General features: G+C 46.3%; 1 protein-coding gene across 2 annotated transcripts in view; it reads left to right on the top strand.

Moving 5' to 3' along the window:
* KAT14 (lysine acetyltransferase 14) overlaps positions 1–24,931 on the top strand; it is a 39,062-nt gene extending 14,131 nt beyond the window's left edge. The window contains exons 4-10 of one of the 2 annotated variants that reach the window (XM_059896070.1): positions 7,381–7,562; positions 9,127–9,543; positions 9,658–10,226; positions 19,015–19,151; positions 20,060–20,235; positions 21,795–21,985; positions 23,958–24,931. In XM_059896070.1, coding sequence (XP_059752053.1) covers positions 7,381–7,562; positions 9,127–9,543; positions 9,658–10,226; positions 19,015–19,151; positions 20,060–20,235; positions 21,795–21,985; positions 23,958–24,131 — 1,846 coding nt within the window. In that variant the 3' untranslated portion in view covers positions 24,132–24,931. Of the gene's footprint in view, positions 1–7,380; positions 7,563–9,123; positions 9,544–9,657; positions 10,227–19,014; positions 19,152–20,059; positions 20,236–21,794; positions 21,986–23,957 lie in introns of both variants that reach the window. The other variant, XM_059896068.1, reaches the window with a different exon arrangement.
* Positions 24,932–26,259: the final 1,328 nt, after the last annotated feature.

Below are 26,259 nucleotides of genomic sequence, written 5' to 3'. Positions count from 1 at the left end.
TAGGTCTGAGGTGGGTCTCTTGTAGACAGCATATATAAGGGTCTTGTTTTTGTATCCATTCAGCCAGTCTGTCTTTTGGTTGGAGCATTTAATCCATTTACATTTAAGGTAATTATCAATTGTATGTTCCTATTACCATTTTCTTAATTGTTTTGGGTTTGTTTTTGTAGGTCTTTCCCTTCTCTTGTGTTTCCTGCCAAGAGAAGTTCCTTTAGCATTTGTTGTAAAGCTGGTTTGGTGGTGCTGAATTCTCTTTTAACTTTTGCTTGTCTGTAAAGGTTTTAATTTCTCTGTCGAATCTGAATGAGATCCTTGCTGGGTAGAGTAATCTTGGTTGTAGGTTTTTCCCTTTCATCACTTTAAATATGTCCTGCCACTCCCTTCTGGCTTGCAGAGTTTCTGCTGAAAGATCAGCTGTTAACCTTATGGGGATTCCCTTTTATGTTATTTGTTCCTTTTCCCTTGCTGCTTTTAATATTTTTTCTTTGTATTTAATTTTTGATAGTTTGATTAATATGTTTCTTGGCATGTTTCTCCTTGGATTTATCCTGTATGGGACTCTGCTCTTCTTGGACTTGAGTGACTATTTCCTTTCCCACGTTAGGGAAGTTTTTGACTATAATCTCTTCAGTTGTTTTCTCAGACTCTTTTTGTCTTCTTCTTCTGGGACCACTATAATTCGAATGTTGGTGCATTTAATGTTGTCCCAGAGGTCTCTGAGACTGTCCTCAATTCTTTTCATTCTTTTTTCTTTATTCTGCTCTGTGGCAGTTATTTCCACTATTCTCCATTCTTCTGCTTCAGTTTTTCTGCTATTGATTCCTTCTAGAGTATTTTTAATTTCATTTATTGTGTTGTTCATCATTGTTTGTTCGCTCTTTAGTTCTTCTAGATCCTTGTTAAAAGTTTCTTGAATTTTCTCCATTCGATTTCCAAGATTTTGGGTCATCTTTACCATCATTACTCTGAATTCTTTTTCAGGTAAACTGCCTATTTCCTCTTCATTTGTTTGGTCTGGTGGGTTTTTACCTTGCTCCTTCATCTGCTGCATATTTCTCTGTTTTCTCATTTTGTTTAACTTACTGTGTTTGGGGTCTCCTTTTTGCAGGCTGCAGGTTCGTAGTTCGTCTTATTTCTGGCGTCTGCCCCCAGTGGGTGAGGTTGGTTCAATGGCTTGGGTATGCTTCCTGGTTGGGGGGGGACTGGTGCCTGTGTTCTGGTGGATGAGGCTGGATCTTGTCTTTCTGGTGGGCAGGACCACGTCCGGTGGTGTGTTTTGGGGTGTCTGTGAACTTAGTATGACTTTACGCAGCCTCTCTGCTAATGGGTGGGGTTGTGTTCCTGTCTTGCTAGTTGTTTAGTATGGGGCATCCAGCACTGGAGCTGAGTCTTAGTGTTGAGACAGAGATCTCTGGGAGAGCTCTCTCCAATTAATATTGCATGGGGCCAGGAGGTCTCTGGTGGTCCAGTGTCCTGGACTGGGCTCTCCCACCTCGCAGGCTCAGGCCCGACACCCGGCCAGAGCACCAAGACCCTGCCAGCTTCACAGCACAGAAGAAAAGGAAGAAAGAAAAAAATAAAAAACAGAACCCCAAAACAAATGGTAAAAGCAAAATTAAACAGACAAAATCACACAAAGAAATACACACTCATAAAAAGAAAAAAAAGAAGAAAAAAAAAGACAGCCCCAAGACAAATGGTAAAAGCAAAACTAAACAGACAAGGGACTTCCCTGGTGGTGCAGTGGTTAAGAATCTGCCTGCCAGTTCAGGGTCGTGGGTTCGATCCCTGGTCTGGGAAGATCCCACATGCCGCAGAGCAACTAAGCCTGTGCGCCACAAGTATTGAGCCTGCACTCTAGAGCCCGCAAGCCACAACTGCTGAGCTCACGCCCAACAGCTACTGAAGCCCATGCCCCTAGAGCCCGTGCTCTGCAACAAGAGAAGCCACCATGTACTGCAGTGAAGAGTAGCCCCTGCTCGCCACAACTAGAGAAAGCCCACACGCAGCAACAAAAATAAAAAAATTAAAAATAACTAAACAAACAAAATCACACAAAGAAACATACACACACACACACACTCACAAAGAGAGAACAAAAAGAAGATAGCAACCAAACCAATAAACAAATCCACCAATGAAAACAAGCACTAAAAACTAAACTAAGATAAACATAACACCAAAAACAAATCAAATGCAGAAAGCAAACCCCAAGTCTGCAGTAGCTCCCAAAGTCCACCGCCTCACTTTTGGGAACATTTGTTGTCTCTTCATGTATTCCACAGATGCGGGGTTTATCAAGCCGATCGAGGGGATTTACTCCACTGCTCCTGAGGCTGCATGGAGAAATTTCCCTTTCTCTTCTTTGTTCGCACAGCTCCTGGGGTTCAGCTTTGGTTTTGGTCCCACCTCTGCGTGTAGGCTGCCCTCAGGCCTCTGTTCCTTGCCCAGATAGGAGGGTGTTAAAGTAGCGGCTGATTAGGGCTCTCTTGCTCACTCAAGCCAGGGAGAGGGAGGGGTACGGTAGTCATAATTGGAACGTGGGGTGTGCCTGTGGCAGCAGAGACCAGCATGATATTACAGTAGCCTGAGACACGCCGTGTGCTCTCCCAGGGAAGTTGGCCCTGGATCACAGGACCCTGGCAGTGGTGTGCTGCACAGGCTCCCGGGGGGGTGTGGGGAGTGACCTGCACTTGCACACAGGATTCTTGGTGGCAGTGGTGGCAGTGGTAGCGGTCCATGCCTGTCTCTGGGGTGCGAGATGATAGCTGCGGCTCGCACCCGTCTCTGGAGCTCGCTTAGGTGGTGCTCTGCCGTCTGTGGGCACACAGAGCAAGAAGCCCTTCTCCTTGTGCACTCTGAAATTATGATCTCTTGCCTCTTCGGCAGGTCCAGACTTTTTCCTGGTCTCCCTCCTGGCTAGCTGTGGCACACTGGCCCCCTTCAGGTTGTCTTCACGCAGCCAACCCCAGTCCTCTCCCTGGGGTCTGACCTCCAAAGCCCGAGCCTCAACTCCCAGCTCCCACCTGCCCCGGTGGGTGAGCAGACAGGCATCTCAGGCTGGTGAGTGCTGGTTGGCACTGATCCTCTGTGTGGGAATCTGTCTGCTTTGCCCTCTGCACCCCTGTTGCTGTGCTCTCCTCTGTGGCTCTGAAGCTTCCCACCTCCTGTCCCTGCCAGTGTAGGGGCTTCCTAGTGTGTGGAAACTTTTCCTCCTTCACAGCTCCCTCCCAGAGGCGAAGGTCCTGTCCCTATTCTTTTGTCTCTTGTTTTTTCTTTTTTCTTTTGCCCTACCCAGGTATGTGGGTCTTTTCTTGGCTTTTGGGAAGTCTGAGGTCTTCTGCCAGCATTCAGTAGTTGTTCTGTAGGAGTTGTTCCACATGTAGATGTTTTTTTGATGTATTTGTGGGGAGGAAGGTAATCTCCACGTCTTACTCCTCTACCACCTTGAAGGTCTCCCCCTCACATCTTCATTATCCTTTTATCTATTGATGGGCACTTGGGTTGCTTCCATGTCTTGGCTATTGTAAATAATGCTGCAGTGAACATAGGGGTGCATATAGCTGTTCAAATTAGTGTTTTGTTTTCTTCGGGTAAGTACCCAGGAGTGGAATTGCTAGATCACATGGTAGTTCTATTTTTAATTTTCTGAGGACCCTCCATACTGTTTTGCATAGTGGCTGCACCAATTTACATTCCCACCAATAGTGCACGAGGGTTCCATTTTCTCTACATCCTCACCAATATTTGTTATTTGTTGTCTTTTTAATCATAGCCATTCTCACAGGTGTGAGGTGATAGCTCATTGTGATTTTGATTTGCATGTCCCTGATGATTAGTGATGCTGAGCGTCTTTTCATGTACCTGTTGGCCATCTGTATGTCTTATTTGGAAAAATGTCTTTTCAGATCTTCCACCCATGTTTTAATTGGATTGTTCATTTTTTTGATGTTGAACTGTATGAGTTCTTTGTGAGGCATCTTTCTTGATCAAAAAGGGAGACTATGTGTGTTAGTGAGAATTTAAAGCAACTAACTTTCTCCTTGATCTAACCAGAGGAGTGAAAGAGAATTAAAAATTACTCTGTGATTCCTTGGCACTCAGTTTCCTGCCTCAGTGCTGTCCTTCCTTTTGGGAACTCTGCTTTAAGCATCAGTGATTGGAGAAGCCCTGAAACCACTCACCCGAGGTGGTCTCCAGTGCTCAGATGTGTCCATGTATGAACACACAGACTCACTACCCCCACAATTAAACACTTCTCATAGCTGCTAAAGATTTACAGTCTGCTCTCCATGGAACATACTTTAAAATTCTTAACAATGTTAACCATTTCTCATTTGCCATAGGATATGAGAGAATAGTATACTGTATAATGAAGTTTTAAATTTGAATACATTTTCTTTCACATCTTATATGTCCTTAATATTTTATTAAGGTTTAAATGTATAAAGGTTTATTAAGGGCTAACCTAAATGACTTTATGTACCTATTGTAGAAGCAAGTTAAAAAGTACGCAAAAGCTTAATTACTACATTTTAATTGCTATTGTATATGTGATCATTTAATCTGGTTTTACAGTCCTAGCCTTGAATTGTTCCCAAAGTTATAATTTTGATTACTGAAGAATAGTTTGAATATTTTTTCTATTACCATATTTCATTGATTTTAAGATAAACAGTTTTTCAAACTTTGACATCTCTGACAGCTGGATACATCTTAGAAGTGATGGTGTGTCATAGCTTACTTGATAGCTAGTTTTCCTTCTTGTACACAAAATGGTGTGTCTTAAAGTCAGTGGATCTTATGTTTGATGAAATACAATAAAACACATTCATAGTATTTAAAATTAAAAATATTATACAGGCATATCTCAGAGATATTGCAGGTTCAGTTCCAGACTGCTGTAGTAAAGCAAATACCACAATAAAGTGAGTCACATGAATTTTTGATTTCCCAGTGCATATAAAAGTTATGTTCACATTATGCTGTAGTCTGTTAAGTATGCATAGCATAATTTTTTAAAAAACAGTGTACACACCTTAATTAAAAAATACTTTATTGCTAAAAGATGCTAACCATCGTCTGAACTTGAGCAAGTTGTAGGAGTAACATCAGAAGTCACTGATCACAGATCACCGTAACAAATACAATAATAATGAAAAACTTTGAAATACTACAACATCTAAAACATGCCACAAAGACATGAAGTGAGCACATGTTGTTGGAAAAATGGCACCGATAGACTTGCTTGATTCAGGGTTGCCACAAACCTTCAGTTTTTAAAAAACACAGTATCTGTGAAGTGCAGTAACATGAGCTGTGCCTGTATGATGAGGGTTCTGGGAAGATGGCAGAGTAGGAAGCACCAGAAATCTGTCTGCCCACTTAGGTAGCAGTTGCATTGGCAGACTCCAGTGTAACTGTATTGGAACTCTGGAGTCAGCTGAAGGCTTGCAACTTCCAGTGGAAGCCTTGCACCATAAATTACAATCAGTGTTGGTCAGTTTTAACCGTGGCAGACAGCCATGCACACATTCCTGGAGCAGCTTGCACATAGTATGGGATCCGGGGTGGACACAAAGGACGCTGTCCTCCACATATCATATCTGTGCTGATCACTGACTGCTGCTTCTGATCACAGAGGTGCTGACAGAGGGGTGGGCGGCCTTTGTTGTTGCACCTCCTCCATTGTTGCAAGCCCCTCCCCCTCTGGCTGAGGTGACTTTAAAGGGACTCAGAGGGCTGGCACCTTCCTCCCCGCTTTCACTTTCCTCTTTGTCCCCTTTTTGGAGCCAGACATTGAAGACTAAGACATTCAAAAGCAACCACATATACAGGGGAATTAGCCACCCTGCATGTCCAGGGTGGGAGGCACAGGCTTAGACATGAGCTGAGAGGACCTTGAGTTTCTGCTCCGGCTGATCTTTGGCACAGAGACAGCCTGCAGCTGTCAAAAACCAGTAAACCCCGGGGAAGGAGGAGAGTCTGGTGTCCAGAGTTAACACATTATTAGATTCAAATGTCCACTGTCCAGCAAAACACAAGGAATACAAAGAACAAGGAAAGTATGGCCCATTCAAAGGAAAAAAATAAACTAACAGAAATTGTCCCTGAAAAAGACCTAACGGTGGACTTACTGGACAAAGACGTTAAAGCGCTGTCTTAGAGATGCCCAGAGAACTAAAGAAAGAAGTGGAGAACATCAGGGAAGCAATGTATGGACAAAACGGAAATATCAATAAAGAGATAAAGAAGTTCTGGAGCTGAAAAGTACAATAACTGAAATGGAAAATTCACCAGAGGGATTCAAAGCCAAATAGGATAATGGGAAGAAAAGTGAACAGATCCCACAGGGCCTGTGGGACAGCGTTGGGCAGTGTAAGAAAGCAAGTGGGATGGGTTTGCCCTGTCCGACCTCTGGGCAACAGGAGGGGGGCCTGGAAAGGTCAGAACAAGGTGAGACCTTGTTCTGCTCTGACCCAGAATGCTGGGGGTCATTCTCCTGTCTCAGATATGTGCTCATGCCTTTATAAAGTTTTTTTGTTTTTTGTGGGGTTCTTTTGGTTTGTCTGTGTTTTTCTAGTACATCTCTGTTCCTAAGGATACTTTTTTCTCTTGCCTCCCTAGCAGTATTTGTCATCTGTTAGACTGACTTTCCTATGAAAAACTGTTCTGTAGGATTTCTGGTCATTGATTTATGTTTTCAAGGTGGAAATAGAACAGTTTCCTTAAAAAAGCATTTTTAGCAGGAACCTGAATAGTTGACATTTTACATATCATTTAAAATTTTTGTTGTATACACTGTTGTGTAGTTATTTTGAAATGCTTGCTGTATTTTGGGGGGGTTTGGTCAGAGTTGGTAATTCCCCCACAGCTCAGCTCTGTGGGACATACCATATAGTTTTATTCCTACTCTTCTATGCGAAGGCAAGTAGCAGACTGAGGGATGCATCCTTCTCCTTGGGTAAAATGAACTGTTTACCAGGGCTAATGACTCTCCTGCTTTCTTTCCTGAGAGTTGTGTTTAACTCATACATAAAAGCAGCTCAAGTTAAATAAAATTAGCCTGTAGAACTCCATAATCATGGATAAGAAGTGTTGTATGAGCTTTGTTTGAATTAACTTCATTTAATCCCCACAGCAGTCTTGCACGTTCTATTATCCTGATTTTAAAGATGAAGAAACTGAGGCAGCTAGAAGGTGGTGGAGCTGGCATTTGAAGCCACGCAGAACCCCGAGCCTCTCCCTTATCCAATGTGCTCTATTCCTTCAAAGAGGGGAAGTTGCATAGCCTATCACAGACTTGGAGGCAGAGACTGCACTGTCTATGTAAGGATAGAGTTGAAAAGCCAATAATTTTTAAATTCTTGGACTCTCCAGGAAAAAGACCTCCACCTGGTGGAGCACAGTGGCGGGCTGCCTTAGCGTGGGGAGCCCCATGTACTTCCGCTCGGGAGCTCAGGAATTTGGAGAACCGGGATGGTGGAAGCTCGTCCACAACAGGCCCCCTACCCTGAAACCCGAGGGAGAGAAGCTGTCCATCTCCACTCTGAAAGTGAAAGGTACTGTCGTGAGCCGAGAGGTGCCAGTGTAGACAATCCGCTTTTACCAGGCACGGAGCCCTTGCCTCCCTGGAGCTGCTCTGCCCCACAGTTTTATTCTAACACAGTTTTTTATGCCGTAAATAAATATTATACAAAAAATGTTTTATAACTGCCTAATCAAGTTACCAGTTTAATAAATTTCCTTTAGTATCTGAAAGGTTCTCTGTTTTCAATCTGTTTATTTATGGTTTTGATCTTTTTAGTATGGAAAATTTAAAATATACAAATGTGAAGTAATATAGTGAATCCCCTGGTACCTTTGTCTTCACTTCAGCAATTAACACTGGCAGTCTTGGGTTTTTTTTGTTTGTTTGTTTGTTTTAAATATTTATTTATTTATTTGGCTGTGTTGGGTCTTAGTTGCAGGTCTTAGTTCCCCCTTGGCATGTGGGATCTTAGTTCCCCGACCAGGGATCGAACCCTCGTCCCCTGCATTGGAAGGCGGATTCTTAACCTCTGGACCACCTGGGACGCCCCAATCTCATTTTATCTTGGCCCCTGGGTCCTTTCTCCCAACCCTCCACACATCCCCACCCTCGGATTATTTAGTAGCAACTTCCAGGCATCAGCACTTCCTTCCTAAATAGTTCATGATTTATCTCTTATCCATAAGGACTCTTTTTTGTAGCCTAACCATAATGCCATCTTCACACTTATAAAAAATTAACAGTAGCTCCGTACTATCACACATTGATCTGATTTTTAATGACCTTTTGAATTTTTAAAAATATAATTGGAAACAAATCTCATAGTATTGAAGGTGTAAAGTCTGCAAGTTCCCCACGTGCCCACCCTGCCTGCAGCTTCACTCCAGCGGAGCCACTGCTGTCTCTTGTGAAGCTTTCAGAAGTCCCCTCTGCATATTGAAACATTTTTTTACTGAAAAAAACCCCGTAAACTGATTCATACTATATTACTTGTTCTCCATTTTTTTCCCCACTTACCAGTATACATTGGACATCTTCCCATAACAGTACATGTAGATCTACCCTATTTTCTTTTATATCATTGCATTCCGTTGAATGGCTATGTGATAATTTATTAAACCTTTACCCCGTTGATGGACATTTTGGTTATTTCTATCCTTTTTTGGTATTTAAACAATACTATAATTACACATATGTGCCAATTTTTTGTGATAAATTCCTGGAAATAGGTTGCTGTATCAAAGGGCATATTTATTCAAAATTTTAATCATATTGCCAAATTACCCTCCAAAAAGTTGTAATAAAGTTTATGCCCTATCAAAAAGGCATGAACTATCCATTTTTCCCCCTACGCTCTCTGAGCATTATCAGACTTTTAACGTTTACCAATTCCAGTAGGTGAAAGACGGTGCAGAAGTGTTTACATTTGCATTATAATTCCTTTTTCCTGGTTAAGAGAAATCTAAATCTTAGTTTAGGGCATTCATTGAACGTTTTTCTCTTTCAAACATGGAAGTAGAGTCACAATAAGTTAGAAAAAGAAGCTAACGTTGAATAGCTATTAAAAAATTTAGATATTTATTCTTTTCCAGCAGCCTCGAAACCAACTTTAGATCCCATCATTACTGTCGAGGGACTTAGAAAGCGGGTGAGTCGGAATCCTGTGGAATCTGCCATGGAATTGAAAGAGAAAAGGTCTCGCACTCAGGAAGCGAAGGACATCCGGAGAGCCCAGAAAGAGGCGGCTGGCTTTCTTGACCGCAGCACCTCCTCGACGCCTGTGAAGTTCATCAGCCGAGGACGCAGGCCGGATGTGATTCTGGAAAAAGGAGAAGTGATCGACTTCTCATCCCTGAGCTCCTCCGACCGCACCCCGCTGACAAGCCCATCTCCTTCCCCGTCTCTGGATTTCTCTGCCCCTGGGACCCCTGCCTCTCACTCAGCCACGCCCAGCCTGCTCTCAGAAGCTGATCTGATTCCAGACGTGATGCCGCCACAAGCCTTGTTTCACGGTAAGACGGCCCGTCCTCAGGTCTCTTGGGTTGTGTGTGGCCCTGATGGCAGTGTGTGTGCTGTCCCTGTGGGCGGCGGGTCTGCATTCCCCTCCTGCTTTCTGCTCTGCGCAGATGACGATGAGATGGAAGGTGACGGCGTCATTGACCCCGGGATGGAGTACATCCCGCCCCCTGCCGGCTCTGCCGCCTCGGGGCCAGGGGTTGGAGGCAGGAAGAAGGTCAGAGCGCCTGAGCAGATCAAGCAGGAGGTGGAGAGTGAGGAGGAGAAGCCCGACAGGATGGACATCGACAGCGAGGACACAGACTCCAACACGTCCTTGCAAACAAGGGCTCGAGAGAAGAGGAAGCCCGTGCTGGAGAAGGACCGGAAGCCCAAAGGGCCCAGGTTCACCCCCGTGAGCATCTACGAGGAGAAGCTGCTCCTCAAGCGGCTGGAAGCCTGTCCCGGGGCCGTGGCCATGACCCCGGAGGCCCGGCGGCTGAAGCGGAAGCTGATTGTCCGGCAGGCGAAGAGGGACCGGGGGCTGCCGCTCTTTGACCTGGATCAGGTTGTGAATGCCGCGCTTCTGTTAGTGGACGGGATTTATGGGGCCAAAGAAGGAGGAGTTTCCAGGCTTCCAGCTGGACAAGCCATGTACAGGACAACCTGTCAGGACTTCAGAATCCTTGACCGGTACCAGGTAAGTGTTGGCCTCGCTCTCCAACTCCTGGGGCTGCAGCTCCAAGGAGCACGTGGGGATGTGGAAGAAAACAGCAAGGGAGAGAGGTACAAAAATGGCTGGGCTGTATTTTTTTTTATTTGTCCAATATGAACATCATTTCATACGTCTGAGTTTGGATTTTTGTTTTCCTTTTGGGGATTCCAGAAGGAACCTAGATGTTTTCTTTGTATCTCTTAGTCCCTGAGGGTGGCTGTACGTGGTTTGGGTCGTGGCTTTGACGGACAGGTTTGTTGAGGACATACAGCGTACTGGACACTGAGCTGAGCAGGAGTGAAGGCGTGTGAACATCTGTGTAGTTAGGTGACACCCTGTGGGAAGAGCAGCTGGGGTCAGTGTGGGTCAGCGTGGCCGGAGGATGCCTGTGTGTGAGCGCTCCCGGGAACAGTTGATTCCACCCAGAAGTGCTGGAATCCGCCTTCCCACGGCAGGAGCAAGACGACTTCTCTCTTGTATCTTTGCTGGAGTTTGCTACTAACCATCCTTCACCTGGTTTTGCTGATCTGATGGCTGTAAAATGAAGCCTTGTTTTTTTACATTTATTTGATGACAGGTGAAGTTAAACATTTTTTCTGTTTCCTAGTTGTTTGTGAATTGCCTGTTTGGATCTTTGCACATTTTCCTGTCTGCTTCTTTGGACACTAGTAGCATCTGGTCTTTGTTGCCAGCGTTCTGATATTACTCAGTGATGATACCACATGTGGGGCTTTTCTTTCCTGGGGCTGGGCCTTTGCTCTGTGGGCCTTGCCATTTGAAATGCTCCTTTTTTTTTTTTTTTTTTAATAATATTTATTTATTTATTTGACTGCATTGGGTCTTAGTTGTGGCACGCGGTATCTTCTTTGTGACATGCAGGATCTTTAGTTATGGTATGCTTGATCTAGTTCCCTGACCAGGGATTGAACCCAGGCCCCCTGCATAGAGAGCACGGAGTCTTAGCCACTGGACCACTAGGGAAGTCCCTGAAACGCTCCTTCTTGAGTTCTGGAATTTCCTAGCTTCTATTGTCTCTGGTTTGTCTCTTTAGAACACCCCTGTTGTTTGGATATTGGGCCCTCTAGACCAGAGATTTGCAAGCCTTTTCTATAAAGGGTCAGATAGTAAGTAGCTGTGGCTTTGCAGGCCAGCCCTGCTGTGCAGTGTGAGAGCAGCGTACATGATACATGATGAATGGGCGTCGCTGTATGCCAATAACATGTATTTACAAAAGCTGGCTGGTTTTGGCCTGTGGGGTCTGTAGTTCGCCAAAGACCCTTGCTGTAGCTGGATCCCCTTAATTTTCTTTATTTCCCTATTTCCCAGCTTTCCTTTCCTGGGAAGTAGTAACCTGCCTGCCTACATCCTAGAAGCCTCATAGGGAGGACCAGGAGCTGACCATGCAGTTGTTAAACTTCACCTGAATCTCCGTTTTCAGGACAGAGCTTCCACCCTTGGCTGCCTCAGAATCTCTTTGGAGCCGCCAGAGTCTAGCCTGCCCCTGGAGGGAGGGGTCATTTCTGGATGTGAACGGCAGAGGTGTCATTGGAGCTTTAACCTCTTAACTAAAGAGACGCTCAGTCCATAGCCACCCTGCTCACCCTCAGCTTCAGCAGGACCTGATGCCCCCGTTGCTGCGTTGTCCTGAGGCACCGGCTCTGGCCTGTCCTCACCGCTGCCTTAGGTTTTGGCTCTGCTGGTCTTAGTCACTTGCCACTTACTCATATGCTTTCGTTGCTGTCATCTGCTCACCTCTTCTTTGTTCTCATAGGTTTGTCTTTTTAATCCCTATACTTAATTTTTAAAAGTATGAAATGCATCGTACCCATAGAAGAATGCATAGAACATATGGATATAATTTAGAGGTTAATAAGATAAATAACTATGAATCTAGCTCCTGGGTTAAGACACAGGGCATTAAAAACACCTTAAAGATCCTTCTGGGCACTGCTTGCTCCCCCCAGAGGGAGCCACTTCCTGACTTTCAGTGTTAATCATTCCTCTGCCTTTTTAACGTCTTTATCCCTAAACGGTGTACTTTTAGTTGTTTTTTTGTTTGTTTGTTTGTTTTGAAAACTAAGTAGGAAGCACAGATGGAGCTGTGTAAGGAAATTGCTGCTATTAGATGAAGGCTTCCAGGAGAAGATAAGCTTGACGGGCTTTTTGGGTCACTGATGTAGATTGAATTGTGTCCCCAAAAGTGTATATTGAAGTCCTGACCCCTGGTGCCAGTGAATGTGACCTCATGTGGAGATAGGGCCTTTGCAGGTATAAGTAGTTAAGCTGAGGTCACACTGGAGTAGGTTGGGCCCTTAACCCAGTGTGACTTCTGTCCTTACAAGAGGAGAGAGACACACAGGAGACATGCCATGTGATGACTGAGGCAGCTTTTACAGCTTTTAGAGTGATGTGTCTGCAGAGCTAAGGGGCAGCAAGCCTTGCCAGCCACACCAGAAGCCAAGAGAAGGACATGGAATAGATTGCCACCCAGAGCTTCTGGGACACCACGGCCCTGTTGGCACCTTGCTGGCTGGCTTCTGGCCTCCAGAACCATGAGAGAAGGAATACATACATTTCTGTTGTTTAAGGCCCCCTGTTTGTGCAGTGTTGATACGGCAGCCCCAGGAAGCTCGTCCAGTCGTGTTCTGGCTTCAGCTGCCGTGCCGTGACCCCTTCCTGGGGAAGTCGGTGGCCAAGGTCGTTAAGGAGTCCTGGGAGTGTGAGCATCAGCGGGCTGCAGTGTGTACCAGCGAATGTGCGGAAATCTGGTTGCGGGGGGGTCCCTGTCCTGCGTCAGGGCTGCCGTGCTTCCCTCCAGCTTGTCAGAGGTCAGGGCGGTTATCTGTGGGGTAAGTGTCCTCCGCTGACCCAGGGAGCCCGCAGAGGGAGCAGGGGAGCCTCACATGCGTTGTGAACCAAGCTGAGCACGGACAAGCGTCCTCGGGTTTACAGGACGGTCCAGTGGGGCAGAGGCTTAGTGACGGTAGCCTCAGGATGTCTGCCCCTTGAGTCACACTTGTCGCTCTGTACTGGCCGCCATCGTGGTCCTGGCATCTCCCCTTGCCGGAGCCCCATCTTCCCCTCTGCTGGATTGAACCCCCTGTTTCCTGCTCCCCATCTTTACCTTTTCATAGGTTTACTCCCTTCTTTAGTGAAGCACATCCTAGTGGCTTCCAGAGGAAAGCTGCCTGGGAAGTAAACTTTGAGACCTTGTGTGTCTGAAAGGCCTTGAACTTAGAGCCAGAATCCCCAGCTAGCGCTGGGTAAAGCTGAGTGCCAGCTTAACAGCAATACTGGAAGGAAGCCGGCAGTGGAGCAGTGCTTTCAGAGTCCTCGGGAAAGCTAGGTTGAACAGGGAATTCTAGGCCGAGGACCCCCAGTGTCACTTCCTTTAGACCCTTAGGCCAGTCAGAGTCCCTGCAGAAGACTCTTCAGTCTCGGGACCCTTGTGGCCACCGGGAGAGGGGGTCTTACTTAGCCTTCAGCTGGTGCAGGCCTCACCCCTCAGTGCCACGTGAGCTGCCCGTCCAGAGCCTGGTTAGGCCTTCTGTAGAGCTGGGCCCCCAGACTCCTGTGGGGAGGGCAGCCACCCCGCCGGTGGGGGCGGGGTTGGAGGTTTGGGGCCTTCCTGCTCCACCCACAGCTTTTATCTGCTCCTTAGTTTTTCCCAGTTCCAGAGGAACCTGGTGCTGCCACCTGGGTTAATTTAGGAGGATTCTGCAGTACAGGTTGGGCTGGTTCTCACTTCACTGAAAGCCAGCTTGGGATTTTGGCTTTAAATCTGCTACTTTGTGTCCATCTGCTTCCCAGTTACTTTGGTTTCTTCTCCTGATCTTTTTGTTCTTGCCTGCTTGTCTTTTCTTTTTTTAAGTCTGTTTCTTGTAGTTGGGTTTTGGGAGGAAATAAAATTGGATGTTTGTGTTTAATCCCCCATTTTAACCTGGAATTTTAGTATCTCTTTAATGCAGTTACATAGGGGAGCAGCCGTAAATGCATTTGTTCAATCCATTCTCTTTCTTGTCTTCTGATCAGTATATTCATAGCTATAACTGTCTCTATGATATTTTAACCATGACTCATGACCTTTGAAATGATGTGATTTTTTATCAATCAGTACTTTGCGTTTTGTAATTTTTCTCAGCATTTCCTCTTTAAGCCAAGAGTTATTTAGTGGTAAATAACTCGTAGTTTTATTAGATACATGAGAATTTTTACAGTATCTTTTAGTAATTGATTTAATTTCTAATCAAATTATATTGCAGTCAAAGAAAATAGTCTATGTGATGTTGAATCTTTTCTATAAAGAAAATTGTATGTTCTATTTTTATTCTTTTTATAGGTCCTAACTTAAGACATGTATTGATTTTTCTCTGTTAATTTTTTAATATTATCATGTGCTCTTCACCCTGCAAACCAAAAAATACCTTTGCATGCTCTCCTTTGCCTTTTTTTCTTTTGTGTTGCTTGTTTAGGTACCAGTAAATCTCACTAAAGTGTTCACTCAGTCTCACTTCCCATTGCTTCTTCTGGGTTAACTTCTTGCTAGAGTACTTCCTCTAATAGTTCTTTAAAATACGGTCTTTTTGAGGTTAATTTTTAAACCAGTATGCCTCAGAAGATCTTCACTTCACTCTTGCATTTAAATGCTAACATAGTTGGATATAAAATTGTCATTTTGTTTTTTCTTTTAACTTTTAGCATTATTACTCCATCATCGTCTTGCTGTAGTGTCTTTCCTGGAGCCACAATGTCAGGCTTACTCTTGTTTCTTTGTAGGTGGCCTCCCTTTTTATTGTCCCATGTCCTGGAAGCTTTCCGAGTTTTCTCTTTGTTTTTGATCTTGACTTGTGTTCATGCGTTTCAAGTGTTTTTTGCTCTCATTTATCTTGCTTGGCACCTCTTCTCTTTCAGTTACACGTGTCCAACATGCTTCTTGGCGTTTATCCTCCTTGTTCTCTGAGCTCCTTGGGACTGTGGTTTTGGTTTGGTGTCTCATTAACTTGGGGAAATTCTCAGTTGTTATTGCTTCAGGTGTTTCTTCTGTTCCTTTTTCCTCCTTCTGCTGTTCCCATTATGCATATATTACACCTTTTGTAGTTGTACCACAGTTTTTGGATATTCTGTTCCGTTCTGCCTTTCTTCCCTTTGCTTTTCAGTTTTGGCAGTTTCTGTTGACATGTCCTCAAGCTCGGGAAGTCTTTCCTCAGCCACGTCCGGTCTACCAACGAGCCCATCAAAGCCGTTCTTCATTTCTGCTACAGTGGTTTTGATCTTAGCATTTCTTTTTTATTCTTTCTTAGAAATTCCATCTCTGCTTAAATTACCCATCTGTTCTTTCATGTCCTCTACTTTGTCCATTAGAGCCCTTAACATGCTAATCATAGTTATTCCCAGTTCAGTAATTCCAACATCTCTGCCATATCTGAGTCTGGTTCTGATGCTTCTGGCTCTTCAAACTGTGTTTTTGCCTTTTAGCTTGCCTTGTAATTTTTTGTTGACAGCCAAGGATGGTGTCCTGGGTACAAGGCACTGTGGGAATAGACCGTTAGTGATGTGGGGGGGAGGTGTTCTGCAGTCCTCGGATTGGTCCTCGGTCTCTAAGTGAGCATGTGCCCCTGGGCTGAGACTCCACAAGGGCTTCTCAGTTTTCCTCCCCAGTTAGGTGGGACAAGGTGGCTAGAGGGGGCAGGGGCTGGGTATTCCCTTCCCTCAGGTAGGTTAGGCTCTGGCAGAATAGTTTCGCCTGAGGGCAGCCTTGTTAAGGAGCACAGATACCCTGACAGTTCAGAATGAGCTGCTCCCCATGGCAGCAGGAGGGGATTTTTCTTTGATCCTCACAGTGAGCACGTGGTAGAGCCTCCTAGTGGTAAAACTCACGCAAGTGCGGGGCCTGCCTGGTGTCTGTTCTCTCAGACTTGTCCTCGCTGAGCCTCCAGCAGTTCATCGATGGCAGGTAAGGTTTTCCCCTCACAGCACTGCTTCCCGAGGCTTCTTACTCCAGTAGGTTGTGAACCTCTGTATCCACTTGTCTGTCTCCAGTCTGCGAGGCAACGGTTTGCCCTGTGACCTTACTTCTCTGATGGGTCGGAGAAGAGTTGTTGATTTTCAGCTTGTTCAGCCTTTTCCTTGTTACGGTGGAGTGAGGACTTCCAGGCTCCTTACATGCAGGACTGGAACCTGAAGGGAAACTCATGCTTCTTTATTTTGGGAAATTCCTCATCATGCTCTTTAAATACATTTCTCCTTTATTTTTTTCTTCCCCTTCTGGAGTCCTAATATGAATGTTGACGCCATTACTTCTTTATCTTTTCATTTGGTTTTTTGAAGAGACCTATCCTTAACATTGTTTGTTGAGTGCTTACAGGCAGACCTCAGAGATATTTCGGGTTCAGTTCCAGACCACTGCATTAAAGCAAATATTGCAACAGAGAGAGTCACGTGAATATTTTGGTTTCCCAATGCATGTAAAAGTTATGTTTACAGTATAGTGTAGTCTATCAAGTGTGTAATAGTATTATCTCTAAAAATCCAATATATATACCTTAATTAAAAGATCCTGTATTCCTGGGGCTCCCCTGGAGGTACAGTGGTCAAGAATCCGCCTGCCAATGCAGGGGACACGGGTTCGAGCCCTGGTGCAGGGCTAAGCCCCTGTGCCACAACTACTGAAGCCTGTGTGCCTAGAGCCCATGCTCCGCAAGAAGAGAAGCCACCGCAATGAGAAGCCTGCGCACCGCAACAAAGAGTAATGCCTGCTTGCCACAAATAGAGAAAAGCCTTCATGCAGCAACGAAGACCCAGTGCAGCCTAAAATAAAAAGAAATAAAAGAAATAAATTTATTATTTTTTTAAAAAGATACTTTATTCCTAAAAAATACCATCATCTGAGCCTTCAGTGAGTTGTAATCTTTTTGCTGGTGGAGGGTCTTGCCTTGATGTTGATGGCTGTGGACTGATCATGGTGACTGTGGCAGTTTCTTAAAATCAGTCAACAGTGAAGTCTGCCTTATTGATTGACCCTTCCTTTCATGAGCAATTTCTCTGTAGCATGAAGTGCTGTTGGATAGCATTTTACCCACAGTTAGAACTTCTTTCAAAATTGGAGTCAGTCGTCTTAAACCCTGCAGCTGCTGCTTTGTCAACTAAGTTGCAATATTCTAAGTCCTTTGTTGTCATTTCAGCAGTTTTCCCAGCACCTTCACCGGGAGTAGATTCTAGAGTAGTGTTCCAGGCAGAAGCTGAGGGTGTTCAAACTGGTGTGGAAGCAAGGGAGAGGGAAGGGGTGGGGACTGCACGCATCCAGGGCTTTCACACACCTCACCTTCCCATTTAACCTGATGCTGCTTCATGGGCTCAGGGGCCGCTGTAGTCTCTGCTGCGTTACAAACCAGCCCAGAGCTTAGTGGCTTAAAACAGTAACTATTTAATTCCTCTTCTGAGTCTGTGGACTGGCTCAGCTGGGTGTTCTTCTCCTTCATGTGCTGAAGGAAGGGCCACCCTGTGGCTCCACTCAGCTGGGAGCTGGGTCCTCCAGAGCCTGTCTCCGTGTGGCCGCCAGCCCTTCAGTGGTTGCGCCTGGGCACTGTGGCAGCTGGGCTCGAGGAGGGAGGAAGTAGAAGCCGCCGGCTCCCTTATGGCCTGGGCTCAGAAGTCCCAGAATGTTACTTATGCCATGTTCTGACTGGTCCAGCCTGTCCCAGGCCCGCCAGATTCCAGGGGAGGGGACGTTGACTCTGCCTTTCCATGTGGGGAGACACTTGTACCTTCAGGCACAGGAGGAAGCATTGGGCCATATTTGGAAACTGTATACCACAACTTTGAATTTCACTTTGAAATGCAAAGTCCTGGAAGAATTTCAGAGTTGGCCTTTGAAAGTTTTGGTGTCCGGTTTGGGAAAGTAATCAGAGCAAATTATTAAGGAAAGAATTCTTGCTCTTCTTCCAACAAAGTTATTTTCTATGCTAAGAGCAAGCTGTTTCTACAAAAACAACTCAGGTTTCTAAACTTCATCCAACCCTTGGGAAACCACTTTATAAATGTGCCTTTTAATCTTTCCATCTGAGCTCTTTGCTATAAAACCCTACTTGTCATGTTCTGTTACGACATGACCGAGGGCCCTGGAGCAGCAGTGTCTGGAGAGCAGACGTCTGCAGCCCTTCTGTGGGGACATCCTCTGGAGGAGCAGGACTGCGTCCCCCTTGACCCTCTGGTCGGGCCTCTCCGCTCATGCTGTGTTTTAGGGATGATAATCTGCATCAGTCCTGCTTTTGTCAGATTTACTTGGTAGAGACATATTGTAATAGATCCACATGCAGATGCAGCAGTGATTGACCCCCACGCCCCTGTGATAACAGAGACCACTCATGAGACAGGAGGCCTGTGTGTGTTACCCCTCCCCCCTGATGCTCGGACTGGTGAACATTTGATGAGTGGATTGACTGTGCCTTTATAGACAACATGAAACCTGGAGAGGCTGTAAATCCAGGGATCAATTCTGCATTTCACCTGTCTAAATCTCTTTTAAAGTCTTTACAAAACTTAAAAAGTTTTAAAGTTATTTTGCTTTTAAACTATTAAACCGGAATTAGTTTTTCATACCCATTTTTATGTAAAGGTACCTATGAAGTTTGTATTGAACCTTGAGCTTTCCAGTTAATTCCTGTGGACTTACTTTCTGACACATAAAAATGTTGTAAGTACTACTTATCTGTGGAAATTAAACCAATCCTTTGAGTAATTTTATTTTTATATAACTAACATGTCTTTCTCATAGACTGCCTTGCCATCCAGGAAAGGATTTCGGCACCAGACCACAAAATTTTTGTACCGTTTGGTGGGGTCAGAAGATATGGCTGTGGACCAGAGCATTGTCAGCCCTTACACTTCTCGGATCCTAAAGCCTTACATCAGGTATACAGAGAAGAGCTGTGATGTCGAGCGTGTCATGGGGAGTAATGTTTGTGGTTTTCAAGCCCTGTTCCCCAGTTGGCGTGAATAAAGACCAAGACCTGTGAGCTGGCATCAGCAAGGACCGAGTCTGTGCTCTGTGTCCAGTCTCATCCTTGGCTTGTTTCAGCTGTACATTTTTGCAGAAAGGATGGTCCTTTGAAAGAAACATAAAAGGCAAGGATAAGTTAACTCTGTTAGATTTCATTATGATTATCATACTCATTGTTTTGTTTTAAATTTCAAAGTTGTATATATATTAAGTCGTCTGTGAAATGAAAAAATGGGATGATGTCTCAGTCGGGCCTGTATGTGGACTGCTGATGAGTCTCCTTGTGTAGGCAGCGCCCTGGACGCCGAGCTGGCCGGAGAGGCCCCAGCGCTGGGCTGTGCGTGACTGACAGTTGTCTCTGCTGACCACGCTTGCTCTGCAGCCCCCAGTCATGCGGTCCTCCTGGCACAGCCCCGCCCTCCCGGGCAGACGCCGGGAAGCAGCAAGCGAGCCTCCTCCACCTCCTGGTCCCCAGCTGTCCTGGCGGGGTTGGGCCTTCCTCTCCTGGGCTCTGTCCTGTGTCACAGCACTCAGAGGGTTGAATTAGGATGCTGTTTCTGTTTCCCCATTCTGTTCATCAAGGCTCACCAGCACTAGTAGAGTTCCTGGCAGGTACTGAGGGGTTGGGTCTGACGAACGTTAATAGAATGAATTTTAAATTTCATACCAGAAAAGTATTGTAGCTGTTAAGTCAGCCGCCATAAAAGTAGTGCAAATTAATTTAAAATTTCAAGCAGATCAAAGAGTTTTGTGAATCAAATGGCTGGGAATAATGGGTATTTTTCTTGACTTCAGTTTGTTTATTTTCTGGGTTCTGGAGGCGTGATTATGAAACGAAGCCACCCAAACTGCAGCTGCTGTCCCAGATTCGTTCCCACCTGCACAGGAGTGACCCTCACTGGACGCCAGAGCCGGATGCACCTCTTGATTACTGCTATGTCCGGCCAAATCACATTCCGACGATAAACTCCATGTGTCAGGAGTTTTTCTGGCCTGGTATGTTCTCCCCTCCCAAACTAGGCAGATCCATTTTCTGTGTCATTCACTTTAGCAGTTTTTAAAATGAGTGTATGTCGTGTGGCCCCCAAAACCTTATATGATTTCATTCAGTTTGTCTCTGCTAACACAGAAATATTAAAATATAAACATCTCTTTCTTTCCTAAGGTCCAGAAGAAGCCAACAGTTAAATTCATAAACAGTGTTTTTGTTTGTTCCTCTTCCCTGTTTGTCTCTGGTTCCAGAATAAATGATTCACCCTGTTTTGCTTCCACATGTGTCTAGATCCCAGGTAATGTCCATCAGCACCACACAGGCTGGTAGCTTGGGCGTATTTGGACACTTTTGATTTTTCCTTAGTAATTCTGTGTGCTTTGTTTATTTAGCTGGTCCTTTTGAGAGTGTTAGCACAGCCAAAAGTTGTTTTTATTTATTTATTTTTATTAATTAATTTATTTATTTCTGGCTGTGTTGGGTCTTCGTTGCCGCGCGCGGGCTGCTCTTCGTTGTGGTGCCCGGGCTTCTCATTGCGGTGGCTTCTCTTGTTGCAGAGCACAGGCTCTAGGTGCGTGGGCTTCAGTAGTTGTGGCTCGCGGGCTGTAGAGTGCAGGCTCAGTAGTTGTGGCACACGGGCTTGGCGGCATGTGGGATCTTCCCGGACCAGGGCTGGAACCCGTGTCCCCTGCATTGGCAGGCAGATTCTTAACCACTGCGCCACCAAGGAAGTCCCAAAAGTTGTTTTTAAAAAGCCAAATATCCCAACCACAGACTTTGAAAATAAGAATAAATCCAATGTGATTCGTGATTTTATCAGCCTTAACATATTGTCTCTGAAGCCATCGATCAAAGGAACACAATTTCATTGCTAAATATAAACACGTTCTTTGTGGATCTGTTTCACCGCGCTGCTTTGGAATGTAAAGGAAATGATACGTGTCTTCTAGGAGCTGGATAAGATTTTGTCAGGATGTCACAGTGCACGTGGTGGGGGGTGGGATGGGGCTGAAAGGAGCATTCTGGGAGTGTCTGCTACTTCCTGCCCCTACACTGGGTGCCTTCCAAACGTTAAGCATGGAGTTATGTTATATTTTACTCCTTTATTGTAAAATGTGACATTTGTACCAAAGAGCTTGTCAGTTGTCTGTGTACGGGCGGTCTCGGGATCTTTCCCCAGCCTCCTGGGGTCTGGGTATCTCTCATCTTACCCAAGGCAGACACCGAGGCGGGGCGCTTAGGGATGCGCCAGCTGGCACTCGCGGCCCTGGAGGCCGAGTGCAACGCTAGGTGCGTCCAGTTCTGAGCTTGCGTGCTCTCTCCTACCCACCCTGTCCTGCTTCTCTTCTTTTAACATATGTACTTAGACCAGGCGATGCTAATTTTGATATTTTCTAAAATTCACTTTTTTATTTTTATGATCTGAATGTGTGGTGTCTATGGTAATGTCTCTGTCTCCAGTTTGGGTGTTTTAGCACGCAGATGCAGCTGAAAGCACAGACTGAGTGGCCTGTTGCTCACTAGCCCCCGAGCCCGGGCTGACCCTGCCGGCCTCTCTCCGTAGGTGTTGACCTGTCCGAGTGCCTGCAGTACCCGGACTTCAGCGTCGTCGTCCTCTATAAGAAAGTCATCATTGCCTTTGGCTTCATGGTCCCCGATGTGAAGTACAACGAAGCGTACATTTCATTTCTGTTTGTCCATCCTGAGTGGAGAAGAGCGGGGATCGCGACTTTCATGATTTATCATCTGATTCAGGTATGTGGTCTCTGCTCGCTGTCTGCCCTCCTGCCTCTGGACTTCCGGGAAAGGCTTGGAGGAGGAGGGGGCCAGCGCCAGGCGCCGCCAGTGAAGAAAAGCCGGTCCGTGTCGCTCACGAGGTTATTAACCCCCAGAGAGCAGCCTTCACCCCCTAAAAGAGGGTCGCTCCTCACACCCAGGTTTCAAAGAAATCAGTCTGTGAACGTGTGTAGTAAATGAAATGAGGAAAGTACCACGAGTGGGAGCCTAGAGCACTTGTACCGTCCATGTCGTAACTGCTGCTGCTCTTGGAATCACCACCGCGGTGACTCTGAGAAGTGGAAGTGAGAAGTGACTTTTAGTTCTTAAGTATTTTTAAACATTTTAGCAAAGCTATCAATCAGTAGTACGTGCATTCTGTTAATGCTGCTTGTTTTTAATTTTACTGTTGCTATGAACCTTCTAAGTAATTCATCCCTTGATATATCTGTATCACCTTTGAGGAAAATAGACCATATATTTATATACTAACACCAGAAAAACATGCAAGGATTTTTTTTCCCCCAGAATTTATCTGGAAGCTTATTTAGAAACCATTGGGTATGGAGCATTGTGTGTCACGTGGGCAAGATTCTTTTTAAAAAGAAGATGGAGATGATTCAGTGTTTTTTTCCAGTTTTTAATGAAACTTGCTCAATAATTCACAGATGTTGGTGAGAACCTTGAGAACACTCTATCGAGGAATTGTATTCTCCTCTCCTCTCTTGGCAGTTAGTGTGAGGCTGTCTCCATGATCCCTGCCACACCCCACCTTCACCCACCCCGTGCACAGGGCCTACCTCCCCGTGTCCACCCTCTCCTGGCAGGTTGGCCATGGGCTTCTGCCTTCTCCTTCACCAGCAAGGGCCAGTGGATAGGGCAGGGGTGATGTTCTGGTGGCACACTCGGTCCTTACTGAGCCTCCCTGGCTGGGAGGAGGAGTGTCCGTCTTTGTATGTGGGTGCCTGGCCCCCGGCCAGACCATAAACCCCGGCCCAGACACAGTACCACCCAGACGGTCAGCTGTGCTCGGCGACGGCGCTGCTGGGACTGTGCCAACTTGCAGCGTAAAGAGGACTCTCGTCCTTGGTGTGCTTGTAGTTCTTTCTTGTCCTAAAAATGCCTTTGGATGCAGAATGTGAGGGAAGCAGGGATGAGAAGGAATCTGTCTACTTTTGACCTGGGATTGTAAAATCTCAGGAACTCATCAAGTCTAGGATCTCAGTGCCTCCTCATTAAAGAGCAAATTGTGAATTTATGTGGCTTTCGGGGTACTTTCTTCTGTGTAGCTAACTAAAGAATCCAAGAACTCGCCTAGACTTGACAGAGCAAGCATCACTCTTTTCCCCTAGGATTAGGCCCACGCTAAATGCAGAAACCTCAGTTCTCAGAAGTTTGGGAGTGATGAGAGGGTGTCTTTGTGATTCAGAATGTCTGTATAAGGTATTCAGGTTGTGTAATTAAACAGAAGTCTTAATATTTCATATCTGGCTACATAATTTAACATATTTTCTGGAAGGTCTAGGCAGGGAATTTTTACGATTCCCTTGCAGAATGACGTCTAGTTTTTAAAAGCAGAATGTCTCGTCTTATCCTCTGTTTCTTCAAGAATGTTGTGATGTTGTTGTTGATATGCTTGATGTATTTAAATGCAGTTGAATATAAAACAATTGACAGTGAAAGATCCCTGTTGGCTCTTTGCTCCAAAGAGAAAAAGAACACACCCAGCTTACCATCCGTTTCCTTGGTCTTGAACGTTTCGAGGCAGTGTTTTGGTGGCGGCTGAGAAGGGTCAGGTTTCCTGCTTTTGCTGGTGCTGCAGTGTCTCAGCTTCAGGCCCCAGTGTCTCTGGTTTCTGTAACTGACTGCCTACACTTAAAAGTTACTTCACCCACTCATTTTCCCTCCGGCTTTTTTGTTTTCACCTTGTGTTTTTCCACTCTTTTGGCAGACCTGCATGGGCAAGGACGTAACCCTTCACGTCTCAGCGAGCAACCCTGCTATGCTGCTCTACCAGAAGTTTGGATTCAAGACTGAAGAATATGTTTTAGATTTTTACGATAAATATTACCCCTTGGAGAGCGCGGAGTGTAAACACGCGTTCTTCCTGCGGCTGCGACGCTGATGTGAGTGCACCCCTTCACAGAGGGGTACACGTGCTCGTAGAGGAGGGCCGTCAGTAGACCCCCAGCAGCAGGTGCTCGCTTCACCGTGGGTTCTGATCTCAGCCGAGCTGAGAGCGGCGTGGGCAGTGGCGTCAGTAGTGGGCGCCCCTTCAGCTGAGTCGCTGTCCAGCCCTTTCTGGACAGGCCTTTGCCCACACCTTGGACTCCACAGTCAACTAAGACTGGCAGGTGCGCTGTCCTTTGCCCGACAGCCTGTCGAGCCAGGAAGGTCCAAACTGGTGTTCTTGGGGAGAGAGATTCTGTCCCGTTTAAAGTGTGAGAACTGTGATCGCGGTTAAGGGTTCCTGTGGTGCTTCCTTCAGAGGCACCGTGCTGTCCTGGGGTGGTGAGATGATCACACGGTGGACGCCAGCCCGTCCCAGCCTGGCTGTGCTGTCACTGAAGCCAGGGGGACCCGTCGGGCACTCGCGGACTTTGGTCATGGTGTTCGTGTGTGACGTCGACTCAGCTGTGCCCCTGTGAGCATCCCCCACCGGGGCCCTGGCCTAGGAGGCGGGATCCCGTTCTCCCCTCCTGTGGCCGGAGTAGCTGAGCGGCCTGGCATTTCAGTTGTGCCCCTGGATGGAGGCAAGTGGCGGTGGGAGGGGAGCCGGCCGTGGACGGTCCCGTCTTGTCTGTGGAACGAGGCTGTTGGTGGGTTTGTGAGTGTTGGAGCTGGACTGTCAGGTGTTTTTGGATTTAGCAGGAACATTTCCAGAAGTATCCGATGTTCTCAAATAAAAATCTTTCCTTGTGACAACCCATGGCCAGAGCTTCAGTCTCATCAGTTTGCTTTCAAACTCTTTTTAATTAAGAGCAGTAGTTCTTATCTTTTCGGGACATGAATCCCTTTGAGAATCCAAAAAAGGCTGAACACCCTCTAGAAAACTCTGCACATTTAAAATTTTGCATTGGTATTCCGTGGACCACAGGCATCTCTGTTCTGGAGGCTGTGCTGAGAGGGAGCTTGAATCCCCTCGTTCCAGGGGAATGTGTGTCGCCCCCGCAGGAAGAGTCTGCAGCTGTCCTGTCGCTTATCTCTGTTAACCTGGCTGGGATCGGGGCTCCCTTTCCCCTCCCCCGCATGAGGCCCCGGGCTGGACACGCGGAGTCACTCAGGTGCCAGGATCAAAGCAGCGATGGTCAGCCTCCAAAAAGGAGTCTTCTGGGCTCCTCCTCACCCTCTCCCCTTCCAGAGGGTCAAAACCAGCATTTCCCAGCCTGGCCCTGCAGGAACCCCCAACAGACTGGGAGGGACCAGCTGTCACCTGCTGCCTGCTTGGCCTTTAAGGTTTAGGTTCTTAAGATTACAGGTATGTTATATTCTACTATCTGAGTGTGTCTGTTTTATGGCTAAAGTGATCGATTTTTTCACCCCAGAGCTCGAGGAAGAGCTGACGCTCGGGGGAGACAGGCGGTTTGAGCCCCAGCCCGTACGCGCCCCGGGTGTGTGTGTGTCCACGGACCTGCCCTCTCATACTTTCCTCTGCAGTGAAACTCCAGGGCTTCAAGACAGACCGATTTGCACTCTGAGTGACACCTTATAACTCGTGTCATTTTGAGAGAGAATTTCCAGGTGAAGGTGAATGGGGGCTGAAAAGCTCGTATGTTCACGTTTGGCCAAAATGTCTAGTATTCTAAAGTGAATGTGGCTAAAGGCTACATTAAATCAAAGGTATGTCTAGCAAAAGGCAGTGGGCTCCAAGTGGGATGGAAAGCAAAGGCCTGATCTCAGAGGATATCAGGAAAAACAAGAATTGCTGGCAACTGGGGCCTCTGCGCCGCTCCCTGCCCTGAGCGCACTCAGCACCCAGCCAGGTGGGCTCAGGGGTAGGCAGCATTGAGCAGACAAGGTACAAGGTGCTAAGAGTAGGAAAAATGTCAGCCCCGTTCCTGAGTTCTGAATTCTCCCAGCGACTCCATGAGGTGGTCGTACCGTTGCCTCAATTTTAAGGAAGAGAAAGTGGGCTTGCTGAGTAAGTCCATGCCAGGGCGCACAGACAGAAAGCAGAGGACAGGACCCCAGTCCTGGCACCGGCCCCTCCCTGCCTGCGGGGCGTGTGACGTTGGGGAGGAGTTCTTCCCGGG

The sequence above is a fragment of the Balaenoptera ricei genome, chromosome 15 (assembly GCF_028023285.1).
Source record: "Balaenoptera ricei isolate mBalRic1 chromosome 15, mBalRic1.hap2, whole genome shotgun sequence".
NCBI lineage: Eukaryota > Metazoa > Chordata > Mammalia > Artiodactyla > Balaenopteridae > Balaenoptera > Balaenoptera ricei.
The sequence above is the reverse complement of the archived record's forward strand: the minus strand, read 5'-3'. Positions and strand labels throughout refer to the sequence as shown.